At 33.8% G+C, this 19,584-nt stretch overlaps 1 protein-coding gene across 2 annotated transcripts in view; it reads right to left on the bottom strand.

The window, feature by feature from the left end:
* Window positions 1-6,054: 6,054 nt before the first annotated feature.
* The window catches only part of Glra3 (glycine receptor alpha 3), a 126,750-nt gene continuing 113,220 nt past the window's right edge, over window positions 6,055-19,584 (bottom strand). Inside the window, exons 8-10 of one of the 2 annotated variants that reach the window (XM_050147817.1) lie at window positions 17,572-17,715; window positions 15,264-15,308; window positions 6,055-6,333 (exon numbers count right to left, since the gene is read on the bottom strand). In XM_050147817.1, the coding sequence (XP_050003774.1) occupies window positions 6,055-6,333; window positions 15,264-15,308; window positions 17,572-17,715 (468 nt within the window). The remainder of the gene's footprint in view (window positions 6,334-15,263; window positions 15,309-17,571; window positions 17,716-19,584) is intronic. The other variant, XM_050147818.1, reaches the window with a different exon arrangement.

The following is a 19,584-nucleotide window of genomic DNA, read 5'->3' as shown; positions in this document are numbered from 1 at the left end:
AATGGTCCAAATAGTGGCAGTGTGGGAACTGTACAATGAACTCTAAGTGGGACAAAGTGGAATTTCCTTTTTAAGGAGCAAACATCCCTTTTGGATAACAGCTAACCTCAGCTTATCCAGATCCTCTGTCTCTATTTGAGAGCTAGGAGACAGTCTAAACAGTGCATTGTTATGGTCAGTAGTGTTGGATTGAACCCTGGGTCTTCTATGTGCCAGGCAAGCACTCTTTCCCTTGAGCTGCATTCCTGTAGTTAGTATGTAGTGTTATGGATAGAATTATAAGCCCCCAAAGAAAACACAGCAATGAATTCTGAAGGCATCATGGAGAATATGAGTCACTCGCTATATTAAAAATACAAGTATTTTATAGAATTCTAATTTTTGTGGCAGTACTTCATTTTATTTATTATTTTCATAAGTTCAACTAAGATTTTCTTGTTAAAATTATTTGAAAGACATTGCACTTGGGAACTTATTTAGATATTTTGGTGCAGACTAGATAATCTTGGATTCAGTTTTGTAGGACTTGAGTTTAGGCATTTAAAATATTGTGCAGTTCTGATGACTAAATTCTTTTCCAAAATGCACAAAATCAGCCATTTACCTCAAGTCTGCAATCTCTTGAAGTCACAGAACTAAAAGGATTAATGCTTCAATAACAGTTCATTGCTCAACTTTGAAGTTAATCGTAGGCAATACAATCAGAATTATCTTGTTAAAAATGAGTACAAGTTAACAGGACAGGAATGTCAGTATTATAACTGTGCTTGGTTGGTAAGCATTAATTAAAGAAGTTTTGCAGTTTCAAAGATGAGATAAAAGATCTTTCAATCACTATTTTAAGAATCTTCCCACTGAAGTAAAGCACGTCCTATGTTTATGGGTTGTACTTTTGTTGATTATAATTGTCTTTGGTAGATTGTCAAATTAAATTGCTGCATGGTTAGAAATAATACTAATATGTCCCTAATATCCTGATCAAGATTTTTATTGTCGTATAGTCTCTGCCATTTTAGTATCAATGAATCCTGACCAATTTGTCTGAGAGTACACAGCATATGCTGCTATTTTTTAAAGAGTCTGGGATGTTGTTTACACAGTAAAATATGTGAAATTTGTTTGGAGTGAATTGAATTGGAGTGCTTCCATTTTCCAAATTTTACTATTCAGCATATTTCATATTTTACTTTTCTTACCTCTCATTTTCTCATAGGTCAATTCCCTGGAGTGCACATTTTATAAACAAAAGGAAATTTAGTTGCTAACACAATAATCCATTTTTCCAAGTAACTAGCAGGTTAAGGTATATCATGATGAGAAGACTATACTTGCAATAAGTGAGACAAAAGTAATTTTAAAACAATCTGAAAGATATGGATAATTATATCCAAATAGTCTATTCAGTTACAAAAATATTAGAGTAGCTAAGAAATCATTATCTTCTGTTAAACACATATTTTTTTTTATAATTTTTATTATAACTTCCACTATCTTATATAGATACTGGACAGTAATAAAATCAATGCATGTGATCATGTATTTATGGGTTATCATGCATTTATAATTGAAAATTTTAAATTAAGTTTATTAGAATATATCCATACAATAAGAATTTATTATGGAATAAGGTTAGAATTCATGATACTCTCTCTATGTTGCAGAGCTGGGAGCTGGATTAGTTTTTTGGGTATGTGTTATGGGAAAACTAAAGAGAATATATATGGTATTTAAACATTTGTTTCCCATTTCTCCAGTGGTTTTAACATCTACTATCAGTCATAAAGAAAGCTATAACCTTTGCCGTGATTGGGAAATTGTCAGGAGCCATGCAGCCTAGTCTCCATCCGTGTATGAATGCCTGTCCATTGGATCTCCACAAGGCAAGACTCGTGGAGATGGTCTCTCAGTTGGCAGGAACCAGGGGGCCACAGACTAGCAGAGGACTTTGCTGACTTTTTGCGGCTTGCAGGCTCTTTTTTCTCTTATGTTTTTTATTCCTTTGGCAGTTTTTGGTTTTACTTTGTCAGTCATGCATACAAAAGCGTTAATTTCTCCTGGAAATTGTGGGTTTTTAAAAAATGTATATTTTCCTTAGAATCAGCAGGGAGCTAAAGCTTTACTTTTTTAAAAAAAAAATCTGGAATTACTAACTACAACTCCTAATTCTGGGAATTTCTTTGACTTAGTAAAAATTAATGGGTCTTGTTTTTAAATTTTTTTTCTAAGTAAAAGGTTGATAAAACTACCTTGTGCGAAAGAGGCTCACAGACCTGTAGTGGCAGGAAGTAATGGGTACATATGAAAAAACAACACTTGGAACAGGAACTGTGTCTGCCAGCGCTGGAGAGCAGAGTATGGTATGCATACACAGGATTAGGAAAAGCCTCAGGAATATGCATCGTGCCAACTGTTGAGAGTAAGTTCTCTGGATACCAATCAATGGTAGCAAATATAATGTAAATTATGGAATGGATAGATCCATCTTTGCCATTCACAGGACCTTATATTGGTGGAAGAACTATAGTGCTGTAGGATGGAAACAGGGTACTTTATCAAAGGCTACCTTTTACGGAGAGATCGAGACATGGGACCCTCTTGTAGAAAAGGAAACTGTATAAAAACATATCTTGCAGGCATAAAAGAATTGTTTGGGTTTGAATACTCTTGTCCTTAAAGCAATGTACTGATATCTTCTACTCTTTAACTCGTAACAGCAAGTTTCTGCCAGTTGACCTAAGTGCTGCAAGAGCAGGATGTGTCTGGTCCAATTTTTAGTAAACCTGCCAAAGTGCTAGGTGAAGGTTGTATAGGAGATAGAAAAATGTATTCGGGGAAGCATAAAGGAGAACAATGGGGGCTTTTATAATGATGATAATGCATTCCTAAAATATAGTGTATTTCTTAAAAGTCAAAAATAAAACCTGGGTGCTGGTGGCGCACACCTTTAATCCCAGCACTCGGGAGGCAGAGGCAGGTGGATCTCGGTGAGTTCGAGGCCAGCCTGGTCTACAAGAGCTAGTTCCAGGACAGGCACCAAAGCTACAGAGAAATCTTGTCTCAAAAAAAGAAAGAAAGAAAGAAAGAAAGAAAGAAAGAAAGAAAGAAAGAAAGAAAGGAAGGAAGGAAGGAAGGAAGGAAGGAAGGAAGGAAGGAAGGAAGGAAGGAAGGAAGAAAGAAAGACAGACAAAAACAAAAATAGAAACCAATAGTAAAGCTGTTCATGTTACCCTGGTAAGAAAAACTCTGTTTACATACAAAGATAGCTGGAGCTATTCAGGACCACTAGAGTGCAATCTACCTGGTGGTCAGAATTCTTCTTGTGCTAATGCCCTTTCCCAACCTGGGCCCCGACAGGAAAGAAAGAGAAAGTTGTGCACATCTATACTAATGAGAAAACAGACTACCTAGAAATGCATGTACTGTGGAAACAATATTTCAAGTTAAAATAAATAAATTTTAAAATTAAGTGAAACAAACATCATGTACCCCTCTCCATTGTTTCCCTCATGGCTAATTTAGAATACTCTGGAGCTTTTGCACTGGAACAATAGTTGGAGAAGATGCATATTTAAGTTATAGCTTGCCATTGATATTTTTCTGATTTTCATTTAAAAGATTCTGATTTTGCCCTCAGGTTGTGGCTTAGCAATCCTTCCCCTAATGTTTAGCAGACTCTGGTTCCAAACCCCAGAACTAAGAAGGAAAATCTCATTTGACACAGTTGTATTGAGGCAAATACATCAGGATGTTGTTACTATTCCAGTCTTAAAGGTTCTGTAATATCTCATTGGTTCATTAGAGGGTACACATTCCTTTAAGTGCCTTTGATTCAGCTGTGTTTGCCTTCTAGTGGTTGCCTCAAAAAAAAAAAAAAAAGGCTATTTATACTTTTCGTGTTGAAGGACAAAGTAAGTATAATAGAAAGCAGAATTATTTATAAGGAAAGATAAAGAAAAAATGTACTTTTGAGATAGAAATATTTTCATAGAACTAATGTTGTTCTTGACAAATTTTGTCATGGCTCATGTATTTCCTTTCAACTTCAGAGATTAAGAAAAACAGACATGTAATGACCTCAAATATGAAAGCTAGTCACACCTGTGATTTTCTTTAGGGCAGATCTGTGCTTGTGATCGTTGTATTTCTTCTGTTTGCTTCAGGCAGAATTTATTCAATTTAAGTAATGTCAGAATACTTTTGAAATAAGACAAAGAAAGTAGAGAAAAATGTATGCAAGCATTTTGCCAACATTGAAGGGGTGTAGTTCATCATTACTTTCAACCCTCTGGCTAACTCTCAGCATAAACAACATATCTTGTTCTTATATTTAATACATGAATCTATTTCGATGGTTTTGGCTCACAGATAACAAAGAATGACACATATGTTTAACCTTTAGGTGTGTACTTTTTCAGCAAAGAAAGCATGCAGTAACAAGTTATTTCACTTGTCGGCTGCATATAATCACAAACACAATGCTCTTATCTTGTGTAAATTACTCATAAAAGTGATACTTTGCCTTTTATTAGCAAGCACTGCTTAGCATGGGTTAGTTTTTCAAAACTTAGCTTTAAAATCTATGATTGGGTTTCTCAAACTACAGAAACATTGAAAAGTTTTAAATGGCAGTTTCTGCTTTGACTTTTGAGAGCAGTTAAAGGTCAGAAAATAGTACCATTTGGTTAAAAAACAGTTGATCTTTCTACAACACATCTGAGAGATTTTTAAAATTCTTGATGCTTTCACTTTATATAATCTTAGAATAAGCAATAATTAAAATATCTAAAATCACTTTAAACGCTTTTCAAATATAACATTAATGGCAGTAATAGTTAAGAAAAAGAATAGCTGAGTCAGAGCTTGGTTTAATTTTTACCAAGAATTCTATTATAAACCTTGCACTAGTAGCTGCTGTATGACTGAACCAAGACAACCCCAATTCAGTTAAAATAATTGCATGGGCCAAGGATATATCCCAATCAAAATTGTTTTTAAATGCTCACAACTTGTGAATGATTACATTTTGAATATATTAACTTATAAAGATTAAAACAATCTCCATTGATTCATTCTCCTGCTATTTGGAGGTATTTTGGGCTCATGTAACTTAGATGAGAAAACGATTCTTATTAAAAAGAATCCATCTTTCATGAATACATTTATATTTTTCCTTGAATTTTTATATCAAAATGTAAGTACTTTAGTATATTAATATTTAAATCCTCATTCTAAACTAAATATAAAAATCTAATTGAATTTGTTTAATGACATAAATCACCAAACATTCAGACAAGCTGCTACTAAATTTAACAATTACTAATGAGCTGATTTTTTCAGTGTTTGGTACTAATTAAAAATAAATGTAACACTTAGTTAAGAACAAAGACTCCCACAGTATCTTTATTCTTAGAGATTTAAAGATGAATAGATTTTTTACAAAGCATGATTGCTTAAGCTGTTTATTTTAAATTTCCACAGAGAGATATTTAATATCCTACATGATGGCCTTTATTTTGACTATTCAATTTGATAATTTGTTCCTGTATATGTTGGTTCTACAGTGTTCCAATGGTCAGTGTTCTAACTGAAAAGAGGTTGCCACTGAACGATCTTGTCACTTTCCTTTTAAAATATACTTTACATCTCAAGCTATTACCTTTATTCTTCTCAATATTTTATTATACTTGTTTCATGAATCTTACTGTGCTAGTCTTGATTCCACCTTATTTACTTTAATTGAATTAAAAAAGCCAAGAAACCCCCAAGTGGTTATAATGTCTACTGTATGTGCTAGTATTACATATATAACACCCATTGGCACTATGAAGGAAACAGACCATCTTGCAGTAATATGAAACAGGACCCCACAATATGCACTTTGTATCCCTTAAAGGAACAAATCTGTCTCGTTATTTTACAGGGAACTTAAAAGTAAATTCTTTCCCGGTCTGTTTGATGCATTGACTGTCATTTGCTCACCACACGCACATACACACACTCTGATGGAAAGGAAACTTTTTCTGACTGCAGTGTTTTTGTGTGCCTTCAAGAGGCTTAATCTTGCTGCTGGTGGATGTCTTCATGCCTAAGAATCTTATAGATAACCCAGTAGAAAATGTTAAAAATCAAAAACGCCAGTGGAAAGCAGGCTCGGGAGATGGTGTCAATCTTCTTGGCCCTGTCGATGAAGACCTTCCTCATTTCCTCGGGGCTCTTTGGCATTACCTGGACAGCATGGTTGGGGCCCTTTGGGAGCACGCCATCCTTTGTTTGCAGACATGGCCCCATTCCATAAGTGGTGAAGCTGAACCGACTCTCCCTCACCTCATCTTCCTGTTTATAGAAAACACCAGGAGATGTTTTAGTAAGGAAGCAGGGCATGCCGTTCAGGATTTCAGAATTATGGCTTAACCTTTATTATGACGTATGCTCGCTTTAATATGAAGAACAGATAGCAGAAGCACATGATGATGAGTTGATGTGAGGTTTTCCTTGCTTTGCTACCTCCTATAGGTATTCTGGTCAATATGACACTCCCAAATGAGTTTTAATGGAGAGATAAAAGTTCTAGGGTGTTTACATGCCACAAAGTAAGTGAGAGTAAGAAAAAAAGCTATTGAGAGATTTATTATAAATATGTGTATCTTAGAAGCTTTTGGTTACAGGTTTAAACATACAAATAACTGACAAAAGGGAAATCAACACCAGAACCATTGGCCGAATTTTTATTTCTAGTGGAGACAACCTTTTAATACTCATTTCTTCCAATTCTACTTACTTCCTTGGAAAGCACAGTTTATTAGAAAATGCTGCTTGCTTTGTGTTACCTTTTATGCTGTTTCTCTATTTTATACCATCTTGTTTGTAAGAGTTACAAGATAATAACATGATCTAATATGTGTATGGCTACTTCACAGATACTGTGGGTTGGTAAATTATGAATATAATTTGAAGGGCTTATTTCATATTTAAACAGTAAACTTATCACTTTTGCCCTTTGCCTAAAATCAACTGTAAATAATAAACTTATTATAAGATAAAATTCATAAATAATGTTTGAAATTTTACTATTACTTCTAAATAAAGACAAATCCCCATATATTTACATAAACAACTAAAACTGTGGCTTGACAAATGGCTTGGTAATTAAAAGTTCTTATTTCTCTTGAAGATCTTAGTTTGGATCCCAGCACCCACACAGTGGTTCATAAACTGCATAAATCTCTGACCCTAGGGGATTCATTCACTGCCTTCTTCTGGCTTCTATAGGCACTACGAGCACACAGTACAAAAATGCACAGTCACACATATGCACATAAAAACTTAATTAGAACCTATAAAATTTAATGTAAAATTTATAAATGAAACATCCTCATGATAGAGAAATTTGCTTTTAAATGATATATAATAAAATCGATGAATACTTGAAAATCTGAGTTAAATCATTACAAGGGTCACTTTTTTTGCTAGCAAAACTGCAAGTTTCAATGTACTAATTAATATGTTTTATCAGTATAAAACTGCTATGATAGTTCTTTTTCATATTAGTTTTAGAGATAAAATAATCATTTGGCCCAACTTGAAAACTTCATTAGGTCTATGAATGTAGCTGATCAATAAACTGCATATCATAAAATATGAAAGTTGAAAAATAGGAATAATTATGGATTCTAAAAGTGAGAAAATGAGCAACGTTGATTCAATAATGTATGAAGGAGTTGTATAGAATTATGAAGGTGAGGCGATTCCACCTGAAAGACAAAGCATATAATTACTGGAAACATTTCAACTGTAAGAGTCATTAAGCAATTGGTTTTGAGTGGAAGCCATTAAAATACAACAATTAAAATCACCTTAAAATAAAGCTTCCATCCAAGTTACCTGTGACCACTGTAATACTGTACTGTAATGTTTCAGAACAAGAAAATGGAAACCATTTTGCTCAGGACTCTTGTAAATGTGTTCATTCGTGTGGCCATGTTTTGACTTCTCAAAACAATTTTATGATAAACATAGTGTATGATTTAAAATCGTCTTTTAAAAAGTATATGTGAATTTAATTGTTATTATGTAAATGGTATATTATCATCTTTAAGATTTAACAAATTATGCGGCTTCTTGCATTCCTGAATGGAAGTGTAAATTATTTCAGTAATTTAAATTATATATTCAGATCATTTAATTTTGAAATATAATATAATATTTAAATTACACCAACCCACATATTTAAAATACAGCACTAAAAAGGAGAAAATAGCTTTCTCAATGAACATTTGCATGTATAGGTGTATTAGTTGAATCGGAAAGTTCATTATCAAAATACTAATATTTCATGATTTTACAATATACGTTTAACAAACCAACTCATTGACTTCTTTTCATCTATTCTAGACTATTTATTTTAAAATCTTTGAGACCACAGCTACTCTTCTCAAGTAGTTTAATTTTCTTACTGAAAATTAAACATACAATAAATGAACGGTCAACTTTTTTTCTGTTGTGACTTTTTATATCACTGACTGTGTGTAGGCGAGTGACATAAGTCCTGAGCTGTTGTGACACTCTGAAAATGACCTATGGTTTCTAAGGTATCATTTTCTTGAAAACATAGAATTAAGCTAAATGGGGAATAGAGCCAGTTCCACTCTCTGTGGATAGCTGCACCAGCTTGAGAGGGTGAAGAGGACTGTGCACGGGTCTGTTCATCCTCAGCCAGTGTGACTGGCAGTATAAACAACCGCCTTACAATGAGCTCTGTGACTTCTGTGTGCGAAGGTAATCACATACCCCTTGACTTTTGTGTATGTGGGGGCAATGAAGCCCTGTCCTAGAGAAACAACTCAGATTCCTGTAAGATGATGATGGGGCTAAACTTAGTTTGAAAGATTGTCTTTGTTTAGAGAGTGTAAGTGACAATTCAGTCTGAACTTCAGCAGTGGACACAGAAGACACGTTATAGCATAGCTTTTCCTCAATATGCCTAGAAAGTTTTGTTATGCTCTGAGGAGCATCTGGTGCTGGTCTGCTCCAGGGTTAACAAGGCCATGTGCAAAAAATTATTGGCTCTGAGTCTTACTACCGGAATATGGATGGCACAGAAGTACCCCCCAGGGAAGAAATATGTGGAAGAGCAATGAGATAGAAATTGAAGAGGATGTGCCTCAGGATCCAATGATGTTTTCTTAATTAACCATCCTCGAGAAGTTGGGGTCAAACGGTAGTAAGGGAAGAAGCACAAGAAGAAAGCAGTCGGTTTTCTGAGATGGCTCAAGGTGAAAACGTGAAAGAGTATTTTGTTTTGTCTTGATTACATCTATAATCCCTTGCAGGTGACACTCCAAAAATAGTATTTATAGTACAATGTGCCCATATATTAAAATATCTGAGCCACATGTTAGCAAGTTACAGGAGGTAGGTAGTTAATTTTAATTAAGAAGCTTGAATTCAGTATGCCCATAGTTTTATTTCCACACTTGTGCAACATATAAATTGAAAAATTTAACCTGACTATCTCTTTGGGATCTGATGTGTAATTGTTCATTGTTTGTTCTCAGATATTTGTATAATGGGTCATGTGAAAAGGGAATTTCAATCAATAGTCCCTTATAAAATGAATACCCTATATTTAAAAGAAATGTTTACTCAGGAATATTCAAAGAGGTAACTTCTTGGGTAGTATGTATCAAATTCATATACAGGCAGTTTATCTGACAACGAGCCCCAAAAGGAATCTCCTCCTGAGCTGTCAAATGTCTGCTGAACTTTACAGTTTTGTTCCTCTGAGACAGGACAAATTACCTGCTTAACTAGTTGGAAGTTATAGTCTATAAAACATTTCCCAAGAGTGGTCCCATGAATTTTCTAGTACCATAAAAGAGTCAAGTGAATCTCTTAAGTGACTTTTTGCAATTTTTCTGAAAAGCTGATCCTAAATAATAAAACAGTGGTGAATCTGCCTTAACAGGCTACTATCTATTATTAGGTTACTGACTTAGAATATGATGTGATACATTATCTTATCATAAATTTAATTTTAGTTTCGAATAGTTGAGACATAAAATTAGTGTTTGTAAATGGTCAGGTTGGTATTGAATGTCCTTATTCCAATCACCTCTCAAATATTTATAGAATATAATTTCTAATTTGAAATATCTTCAGTGTATATTCTAATGAACTCCATGTCACAAAGGCAAGTAATTAAAAAGCATATGTATATTTGACTGAAAAGTTCTCTATATATTTTCTAATATCTAGTGATCATAAAATTAAGGCATGTTATGACTTTTAAATACAGATTATATAGAATAAAGATTGCAAAGAATGGACTAAAAATAAGCTACAAAACATGACTGCTTAGAAAAGAAAAATTAAAACATTAGTTTAATTTACCTGGAGACAAACCCCCTTATTATTCTTTAAGCCAGTTTCAAAGGAAAACAATAAAAAATTTAAAATGCCACTTAGTTGTATAATTTCATAATGAGGCTTTAAAAGACATTTTAAGTTGGGAACAGAGAAAAATATTTTAGTAATTATTCTTCAGACCTGCACTGTGAAAATCAAAGTCCTTTTTCACCGTGTTTCAAGTATCCTATTGAAGGACAACTCATATGTCTGCTACTGCAGATTGAAATAGTAGAAAAAGGCTGATGGTGGTAGACCAGATGTAGTCCTTCAGTGAAATCTCCTCATTCTGTCCTCACAATAATATATCATCATATCCATGAGGTCAGAACAATCAGAATTAACTTTTGGTCTCATTCTAGGTCTTTAGAATGAGGAATCAAAAATAAGAAGTTGGAATATGAATGTGATAAAGGCAGGAAAATTGTCACCGAATGGTCACAAAACACTGAGCATCTAAGACCCCAGGAAGTTGATTATGTGAATTATAGTAAGATACAGAGAAATATGGTAAGTTGATAGTTAGATTACATATATAATTTTCAATGCAATGCTTCTATCTTAGTAGATACCTTTCAAACATTCTTTATACAGTTAAGATAATGAATAGATAACTGTAAATGCATACTTGTTTCAATAATTTTTACAATTTATTGTCAAATGTTTCTGTGTTGTTTCAAAAAATAAATCGTAAGAAAATACAAGTAGGGTCAATGAAACTGTTTCATAGTTGAAAGTCAAACGGTGATGTGAAATTCTTCGAACACCACTTGAAGTAAAGCTTTGCATTGATTAGAGATGCCTTAGAGTTCAGGGTATGTTTGATGCATTCAGTGATGATTCCAAAAATAATTAGAGGCCACCAAGTGGCAAATTTTAAGTTTCTAAAGATGAATGTTCAGTATCTAGATAAATTGTGAAAATAGGATATAGATATTTTAAGGGAAAGATGAGGATTCCATAGAATGTTTTTTAAAATGTACCCTAACTTCTGGTGTAGTATACTAAATTCTTTCAGCGAATAGAATTGGGGGCGTGTGGAAAAGCCGCATGTTTATTTTAGTTAACTTTGAGATAGAGGCAATTATGACATTTTAATTTCAAATAAGAAGGCCTTATATTACTGATGGGGAAGCTCAGCCAATCACATTTGGCTAGGGTGTGGCCACCTGGAGCCAGGGAAGAAAACCTGGGAATCCAGGTGCGCTCACTCTCTTCTCTCCACCGTGTTCGCCGGACCCGTTTTGGATATTGGAACTTTTACCTCTGACGTGTGAGTTTCCCCGTTTTCAATTATTAAATTATATCTGTTGTTTTGAGCTGGTCTGGTTAATTCTAGCAGGTCCGGTAGGTCGAATACGCCGTCATATTACTTTGTTTCTTTCCTTTTAATTGTTTATTTGTTTGCCTACTCGTTCTGTGTGTTTGTGCATGTGTATGTCGTGTGCATGTGCACTTCTCGAGGATGGTACGGGTGTGGAGATTAGAGAACAGTTTGGGGGCATCAGTTCTCTCCTTCCCACCTTGGTTCTGAGATTAGAGCTCAGATCAAATCTTCATCCATTTTCATAGCAAGTGTCCTAATATTCAGAATCATCTTGCCAGCCCTACATTTCTTTACAGAATATTACTTTTTGTGAATAGTATTCAAACTATATTCACTTGAAAGGAATAGTTTGCTTAACATAAATTCTAAATAGTTGTTTTCAGAAAATAATCAAAATCTTAATCTGTATTTTACTTGAGAAAAGAAAGTTTCAATGTCTCATAAAAGCAAATCTTTAGGAAACAATTCTTTTGGGTTTTGAACTACTGAAAAACCACTTTTTAAAGGTATACATAAACATTGTAAGTCAAACCTGTTTAAGGAATATGTTCATTCTAGAGTATACCATAAATTAATCTAGAGTGGAACACATTAAATGACTTCATGTATGTGGGTACCATATAATTTCAGCCATGATGTTTCCCCCTTTCAATCAACACATTGCACACACATTTTTTTATTTGCTTTAAGACCGTAGAACTACAGAACACAAGACAGAAAAATAGTTTACACATCAATCTTAAGAGTTATATTGAGGCATTTTAAAGTAAGACAATACATACATTTAGAATACAAATCATTTTAATGTATTATACCAATTTTCAAAATGCAGCGAATTGTATCTTATTTTCTAAAGAAAGCTGTTGGCCTAGCTAAACACAAATTTTGGCCATAATTTATTTTACTTGTATATGCGGATGATACTTACTAGACAAGTTCTAGAATTTTCTCTTAGCAAAGCATTGCATCGTTACTGTAATGTGGAGGAAGCTACATGAAATGCGTTAAAGCAGTCCAATGTCACTCAAAGCTCTCAACAGATAATGCATGTTTGGAAACACTAGGGTGTCCTTGTATCTCTCCATACACGACAGCAGTGACCTCTAACGAAAATATTTTCATATCATGCATACACCCATACACATTCAGCACTGGAGATAGCATCTATGACATGGTGCAGTGGGAGTCAGCACACAGCAGGGTTTGACAGTGTGGGGTGGGGAAATTTTTGTACGAGAGCAAATTTTTACTCTTCTGAATGGACAAAGGGTTCTTTTGTACCTCTAATAGAACAGACGTGAATTTCAAAGATTATGTATCAAGTTCAAGCCAATACTGTACTAAATTATAAAAACAACATTTCTAAGAATTTCATCCGCACTGCTGTAAGATCTCTTCTTGCAACAAACTCTCTATAAATTTTCTTTACTTTGACTATCCTTCCTAATTAGCATATGAAGGAAACTCATGAAAACTGTTGCTCGTGAAAAGAGACACACTCTATCATTTGGTCTATTGTGATTAAGTGGATTTTAAGACAGATTGCTCAGAGCATTTTAAAGCAGAACATGTAGTTAAAGAGGATAAAGAATTCGGTCAGTCCAGACAGTTTTGAGTTTGAGAAAAATGCCTTACAAAAGTCAAAGTTACCATTTCCAGAATTGTACAATGCTTATCCTACTTGTTAAAAACAGAAAAATCTAACTTTTCTAAAAAAATGTTTACATTACTATACATTTTTCTGTTTAAAATAATTGATTGTGAGATAAGCGTAAGATTTCATCAGAAATCTTTATAAAGCCATAATTAATAGAATGTACAATTTTCAACAGTTTCTGAAATCTTTTTAGTTACTAATGATAATTAATAGTTCAGTTTTTAGATAGAAATTTTACATATACATATATTATTTATTATTATATATGTGCATGTATATGAATCCATATTGAACATACTACATCTTATTCAGATTTCATAAAATTAAAATATTGCTAATTGGATAGTTATAGTCAGTAAATCATATAACATTTTTCATAGATAAAGTCAAGAAATATTAGGATTGGGAAATAACATAGTAAACTGATTAAGTGATTGTAGATTCTAGAACATAGTAAGTACTTGTCTTAGTTAGGGTTTCTATTGCTGTAATGAAACACTTTGACCAAAAGCAAGTTGGGGAGGAAAGAGTTTATTTGGTTTATACTTCCACATCATAGTCTACTGAAGGAAATCAGTACAGAAACTCAGACAGGGCAGGAACCTGGAGGCAGGTGCTGATGCAGAGGTCAAGGAGGAATGCTGCTTATTGGCTTGCTCCTCATGACTTGCTCAGCCTGCTTCTTTATAGAATCCAGGACAGTCAGATCAGTAACAGCACTATCCACAATGGGCTGGGCCCCGATTGGTCACTAATTAACAAAATGCCCGAGAACTGGATCTTATGAAGGCATTTTCTCAGTTGAGATTATCTACTTTCCGATGACTCTAGTTTGTGTCAAGTTGACATAAAACATATCAGTACAGTGCTTTAGAGTAGTACTGGTTAAAGATAATATGCAATAAATTTGAGATGGTAAAAATGTTCATTTAATTTTTTTGCTAGATTCTTAATCGTGGATGTTAAAAATGAACAGCAGAATCCATCTTGGGAGATATTTAAAAAATATATAATTTTCCCCCAAATTTCAGTTCAGTAAACTAGACTATTTGTAATGTAATCTCACGAATCCAATTCTGGGTTTATACATTTATAAGTCACCCATGGATGAATACTCTACATTTTCCTCCTGGATGCTTATGCGTCATTCACAGATGTGCATCTTTGTGATATCTTCATATATTTTTATTTATAAAATTGAAAATATGTGCTCATTAAAACAGAATTTTTGATTTCTATACATAATCTTATAATGAACAGTGTCTAAAATACATAGCTGGCACAAAGCATTTTGAACCTTATTTTCTGGTTGCTTTTACAGCTGCTCTTAGAATTGTGTATATAAATAGTTTTCTATTTATTTCCTTACTTATTTATTGCTATTTATTTATTTCTTGAGTCTAACCTCATTTTATAGCACTGGTGGGTCTAGTCCTTGCTGTGTAGTTTAGGCTGGCTCAAACTAAGAGAGCTCTGCCTGCTTCTGCCTTCCTAGTGCTGGGATTAAGGACGTGATCCAACACAACTAGCTCCCATTTGTTTTTAATTTTCTCCAGTTCTATGATTTCCTCCTGTAAGAATCACTACAAGATATAGATGATATTTCTAAAATATATATGCCTAAAATCACTTTGACCAGTTACATTTAACTGTGTAAAAATGAATCATAACTTAGTCTTTTATTGAGTGAGCAAAGACAAGAGTATAGCTCTTAGAAAAGATGATTGTTCCTAGCTGAAGAGAAATCTGTTTGCGTAGCTTTAAGTCCAAACTGGGCTGTGTTTCCCCACCAAACACTGGCTCAGAGCAGAATATGCTGTCTGCTTTTTATAGATGATGACATTCCTCTACTTAGAGTTAAGAAAGTCAATTTACCGTGTCTGAGAAACGGTAAAACTTCTCCAGTGCAAAAGCTTCTGTCTGTGGGAAGGTAAAGTGGACCAAGAAGGATTGAGAAACCAGAGAATCAAATCACGTATAATTACACAATTGATTTTAACCACATACACCATTTTAGCATACATTTGTATCAATTCATTGGTGTTCACAGATGCGAAGTATCTATCCAAAAGTATTGAATCAAAAATTAGTGGCTGTGTTCTGCATTACATTTTAATTACCTTTAGTCACATATGCTGCTGAATATTTCAAAAAGTGATGAGAGAGAGAGAGAGAGAGAACAATAAACCATTATTGCTCTTATATTTCTTTTTAACTTTTCCTGGCACATGAGATTCTGAACATACTAATCTTTACGTCTTTGCTGTGAGCTAAAGAGTAATGGACATCAAGTACATCAAATATTTTTATCTCACTCCCTCATGTGGTAAAACGGAATAAAGAGGTACTTCAGTCAAAAACTTTCCTTGAAAAGAGGAACTAGAATTAAATATCTAAATTTATGGTCTGGTTCGTTATTCAGTGATGTTTAGTGTGCAGTGGCTATGAGACAGCAGCCTTTTCCTATTGGACAACATATGTATGAAACTTCTCATTTCTAATCCAGGGAGCCTATGGCTGAAGCATGCTACAGTAGAAAGGATAGAAAAAGAAAGTGTAAAATCAAATACTAATGATACGGAAACTGAGTAGTGCCCCAGTTACAGCAAACAAGGATCAGGATAATTTTATCAGTCATCAATAGGAAAGAAAGGCACGTGCTTCAACCGTGTGAAGCCTTGGTTCTGTTACAGTGTTTTGGTCAGTTTAAGAAACAGGAGAGAAAGAGCGGCAAAAATCTGTGTGAGAGAAGTGATGAGGAGAGAGGGAGAGGATAGAGGGCGAGGGAGAAGTAGGAAAAGAAGAGGATACAACGGGGTGGTTAAAAAAAAAGAAGAGGAGGGGGAGAAAACAGGTGGTAGAGGAAGAAGAGCAGGAAGATGAGGGAGAAGAGGAGGGGGAGGAGGGGAAAGGAGAGGACTAAACATAAATGACCCAGGCCAGGGGAAGGTGGAAGGACAATATAAAAGTTATTCTCCTTATCACAATATATTTCAACATATGAATGGCATAGTTTTCTTTTCATAAAAATTTATCAGATGAAAATCAAGGGTTGTTTTACGCCCAGCAAAATACTGTCTCAGTGTTAATGTTCCTTTCCTGAATTCGTTTGTGGAGGTTTATAAGGTTTGAGATAAGTTTTAGAAGTCAGTTGCCTTAGAATACATTTAATATTAAGTGTACTCCAGCTGAGAGATTAACGTCTTTTCTTTTAAAACGTTTAATAAATACATAAGTACCAAATGATTCACAAATCACTGAGTATTTAAAAATTATTAAAACTTCTTACCATTTAAGCCAGATCATTGTGCTTAAGATTTATGTTTTGCTTAAAGACCTCAGTATATAGAACTGTGGAAATACCTTCATATATGATTCTGACAGGGTTGTGTTGAGCAAAGATTTTTCTTTGAGTTTTAATTTGGCACATTTACTAGATAATAAGGAAACCATAGATCTACTGTTGAGAGAAACTCTGTTATTATAAAGGAAAGAGGGTTACTCAAAATCATGCTGTCCATAATGAAGGATGCCTTAGCAGATTTTAACAGAGGAGCAAACACATTATACACAACCAAATTCAGCTAGCATGTTATTTCCACAGCTTTCTATGACTGCCTAATGATGCTTCAAATGCATTTTCTCTTGGGTTCGTCTTTGATCAACTATTAGCAAGATAACAATAGCACTTTGTTTATTTGCCACAGGGTGTCAGAACAAAAATATTTAAATAAGAAAATGCGTATAAGAAGAAACTACCCTACGTAAATTCGTGTTATTAGTACTTCCATGATATTTTATGGAAACAACCAATTAGCTCAGATAACAATATTTATAATTAAACCTGCTGTCTTTATTACGTGATGTCATCGGAAATACTCTAGCACTGCAAGTAGGAGATGGATATTTATCAATTAAAGCATAAACGATGTTGTTCCTGGAAATATATTAATGACCTCAATAAAGCTTTTATGTCATCAGATATAATACATATATAGTATAACTCAGTACTATAATTTTCCCTGAAACAATCTTTACACATCCTTTCAATTGAAAATGAGAGAATATCATTTCACTTAGTTCCCAGTCCAAGTTTTTCTCATGTATATTTGCATTATACACAATAAACCACTACACACTGCAAACTGGATTCCCATTAAAGCCAATAAATGTAATTGCTTACCTTATTCTTTCTCTTTCGTCTAAATCTCAGAAGCTCTTTGTGTTGTCTTGATACAAAATTCACTGCTGCATACTCCAGTAGTGCTGAGAACACAAAGAGGAGGCATACTGCCATCCAAATGTCAATAGCTTTGACGTATGAAACCTGGCCGGGAGAGAAGAGCAAGCCAAAAAAAAAAATTAACTTTGGTTGCTACTGCCTTCAAAACCAAAATTGATAGTATTCTTAATTCTGAATATATATTATAAACCAGGTAGAAAATAAATGAAAACAATCTATTCAATAAGAACTTCCAAAATATTATTTTTTGCAATTTTTATGGATTAGTCATAATTGTAGGACTTGAATGTATTTTGCTATTATTTGCAACTGAACATAAACTCAAACACAAAAAAAAACAAAGAAAGAAGAAATATTCTATATCCAAAGCATTATTAAGGGAATGCAAATAGGAAAGAAAGAAGTCAAATTTTCTTTATTTGTGGATGATTTTATACATAAAAGATCCAAAACTCCACCGGAAAACTTCTAAAGCTGATAAATACTTTCAGTAAAGTACCAGAATACAAAATTAACACATGAAATTTAATAGCTTTTCTACATTCAAATATTAAATTGAATGAGAAAGAAATCAGAAAAATAATACCTTTCACAATAGCCTGAAAAATACTTTGGGATAACTCTAACCAGGCAAATGAAAGACTTGTGCCATAAAAACTTTAAGACACTGAAGAAAGAAATTAAAGAAGACATCAGAAGATGGAAAGATTTCCCATGTTCATGGATCAGTAGGATTAATATTGTGAAAATGCCTATCCAACCAAAATCTGTCTATAGATTCAGTGTCATCCTCATCAAAATTTAAACACAAGTTTTTCAAAAATTAAAAAAATTCTTCATTTTCATATGAAAACAAACAAACTAACTAAAACCAGGAAAGCTTAAGTAATCCTGTACAATGAAAGAATTGATGGAGGTATCACCATCCCTGACCTCAAGTTCTACTACAGAACTATAGTAACAAAAACCAGGTGATATTGGCATAGAAACATATGTTGATTAAAGGAATCAAATTGAAGGCCTAGATCTAACTCCACATACCTAAGGACATTGGATTTTTTTCAAAGAAACTAAAATATTACATACTGGAGTTAAAACACCATCTTCACCAAGTGGTGCTAGTCAAACTGGATGTCTACACGTGAAAGAATGAAAAAGACTCTACTACCCTGCACAAAACACAACCCCATATGGATCAGAGACCTCAACATAAGACCAGGTACGCCAAATCTGACACATTATAATGCTTGAAGTTATACTTAAATACATAAATAAATAAACATACATGTATGCATGCACAAAACAATGTTAACTTTTAAGTATATTTTTTATACTTTGCAATGATTTTATTCTACAACTAATTCAGTAAATCTTACTTGTTCTCCAGTTCAAAATCTTTCATAGGCACCCCTTAAGAATAGTAAAAAGAATCCCTTATTTTCTCAGTTGCTAATCTGACTACATTTACCATGATAAGCATCTATGTGTATATATATTCATATATATGAATACGGTTCATATATATGGAAAAAATTATGTCAGTTTCCTCACTATTGAGCTATCTGAATGTAGTTTGCTATACACTCAGCACTATTAGCAATAGACATTTAGGAAAACTGTTTTCTAATCCTAATGTCCTGATCCCATTTTATCAGTTATCCTAAGAATGACATTTTAATTTTAACTTAATTTAAATATGCCCTTTTCTTCCAGCCCAGGGTCTATAAAAGGTGACTTGTTTCTCTTTCATTTCAGGTCTCATTAGTGTGCATGCTGGAAGATTTGCTCAATCTTTCCTTGGCTTTGGCGTTAGCAGTAGTTTTAATGAGTCAAGGCTGGCTATTTTACAGAGCGTTCTTCATAAGTCCTCGTTTTTGTCTCTCAGTAGTGTCTATTAAAGTATCGCGTCCATTCTTCTTCATTGTGTATTTTAGCAGGGAGCACAAAAGTGTC

The sequence above is a fragment of the Alexandromys fortis genome, unplaced genomic scaffold (genome assembly GCF_014885135.2).
Source record: "Alexandromys fortis isolate MF-2015 unplaced genomic scaffold, M_Fortis_MF-2015_v1.1 scaffold_58, whole genome shotgun sequence".
Taxonomy (NCBI): domain Eukaryota; kingdom Metazoa; phylum Chordata; class Mammalia; order Rodentia; family Cricetidae; genus Alexandromys; species Alexandromys fortis.
This window is presented reverse-complemented; position numbering and strand designations above follow the sequence as displayed.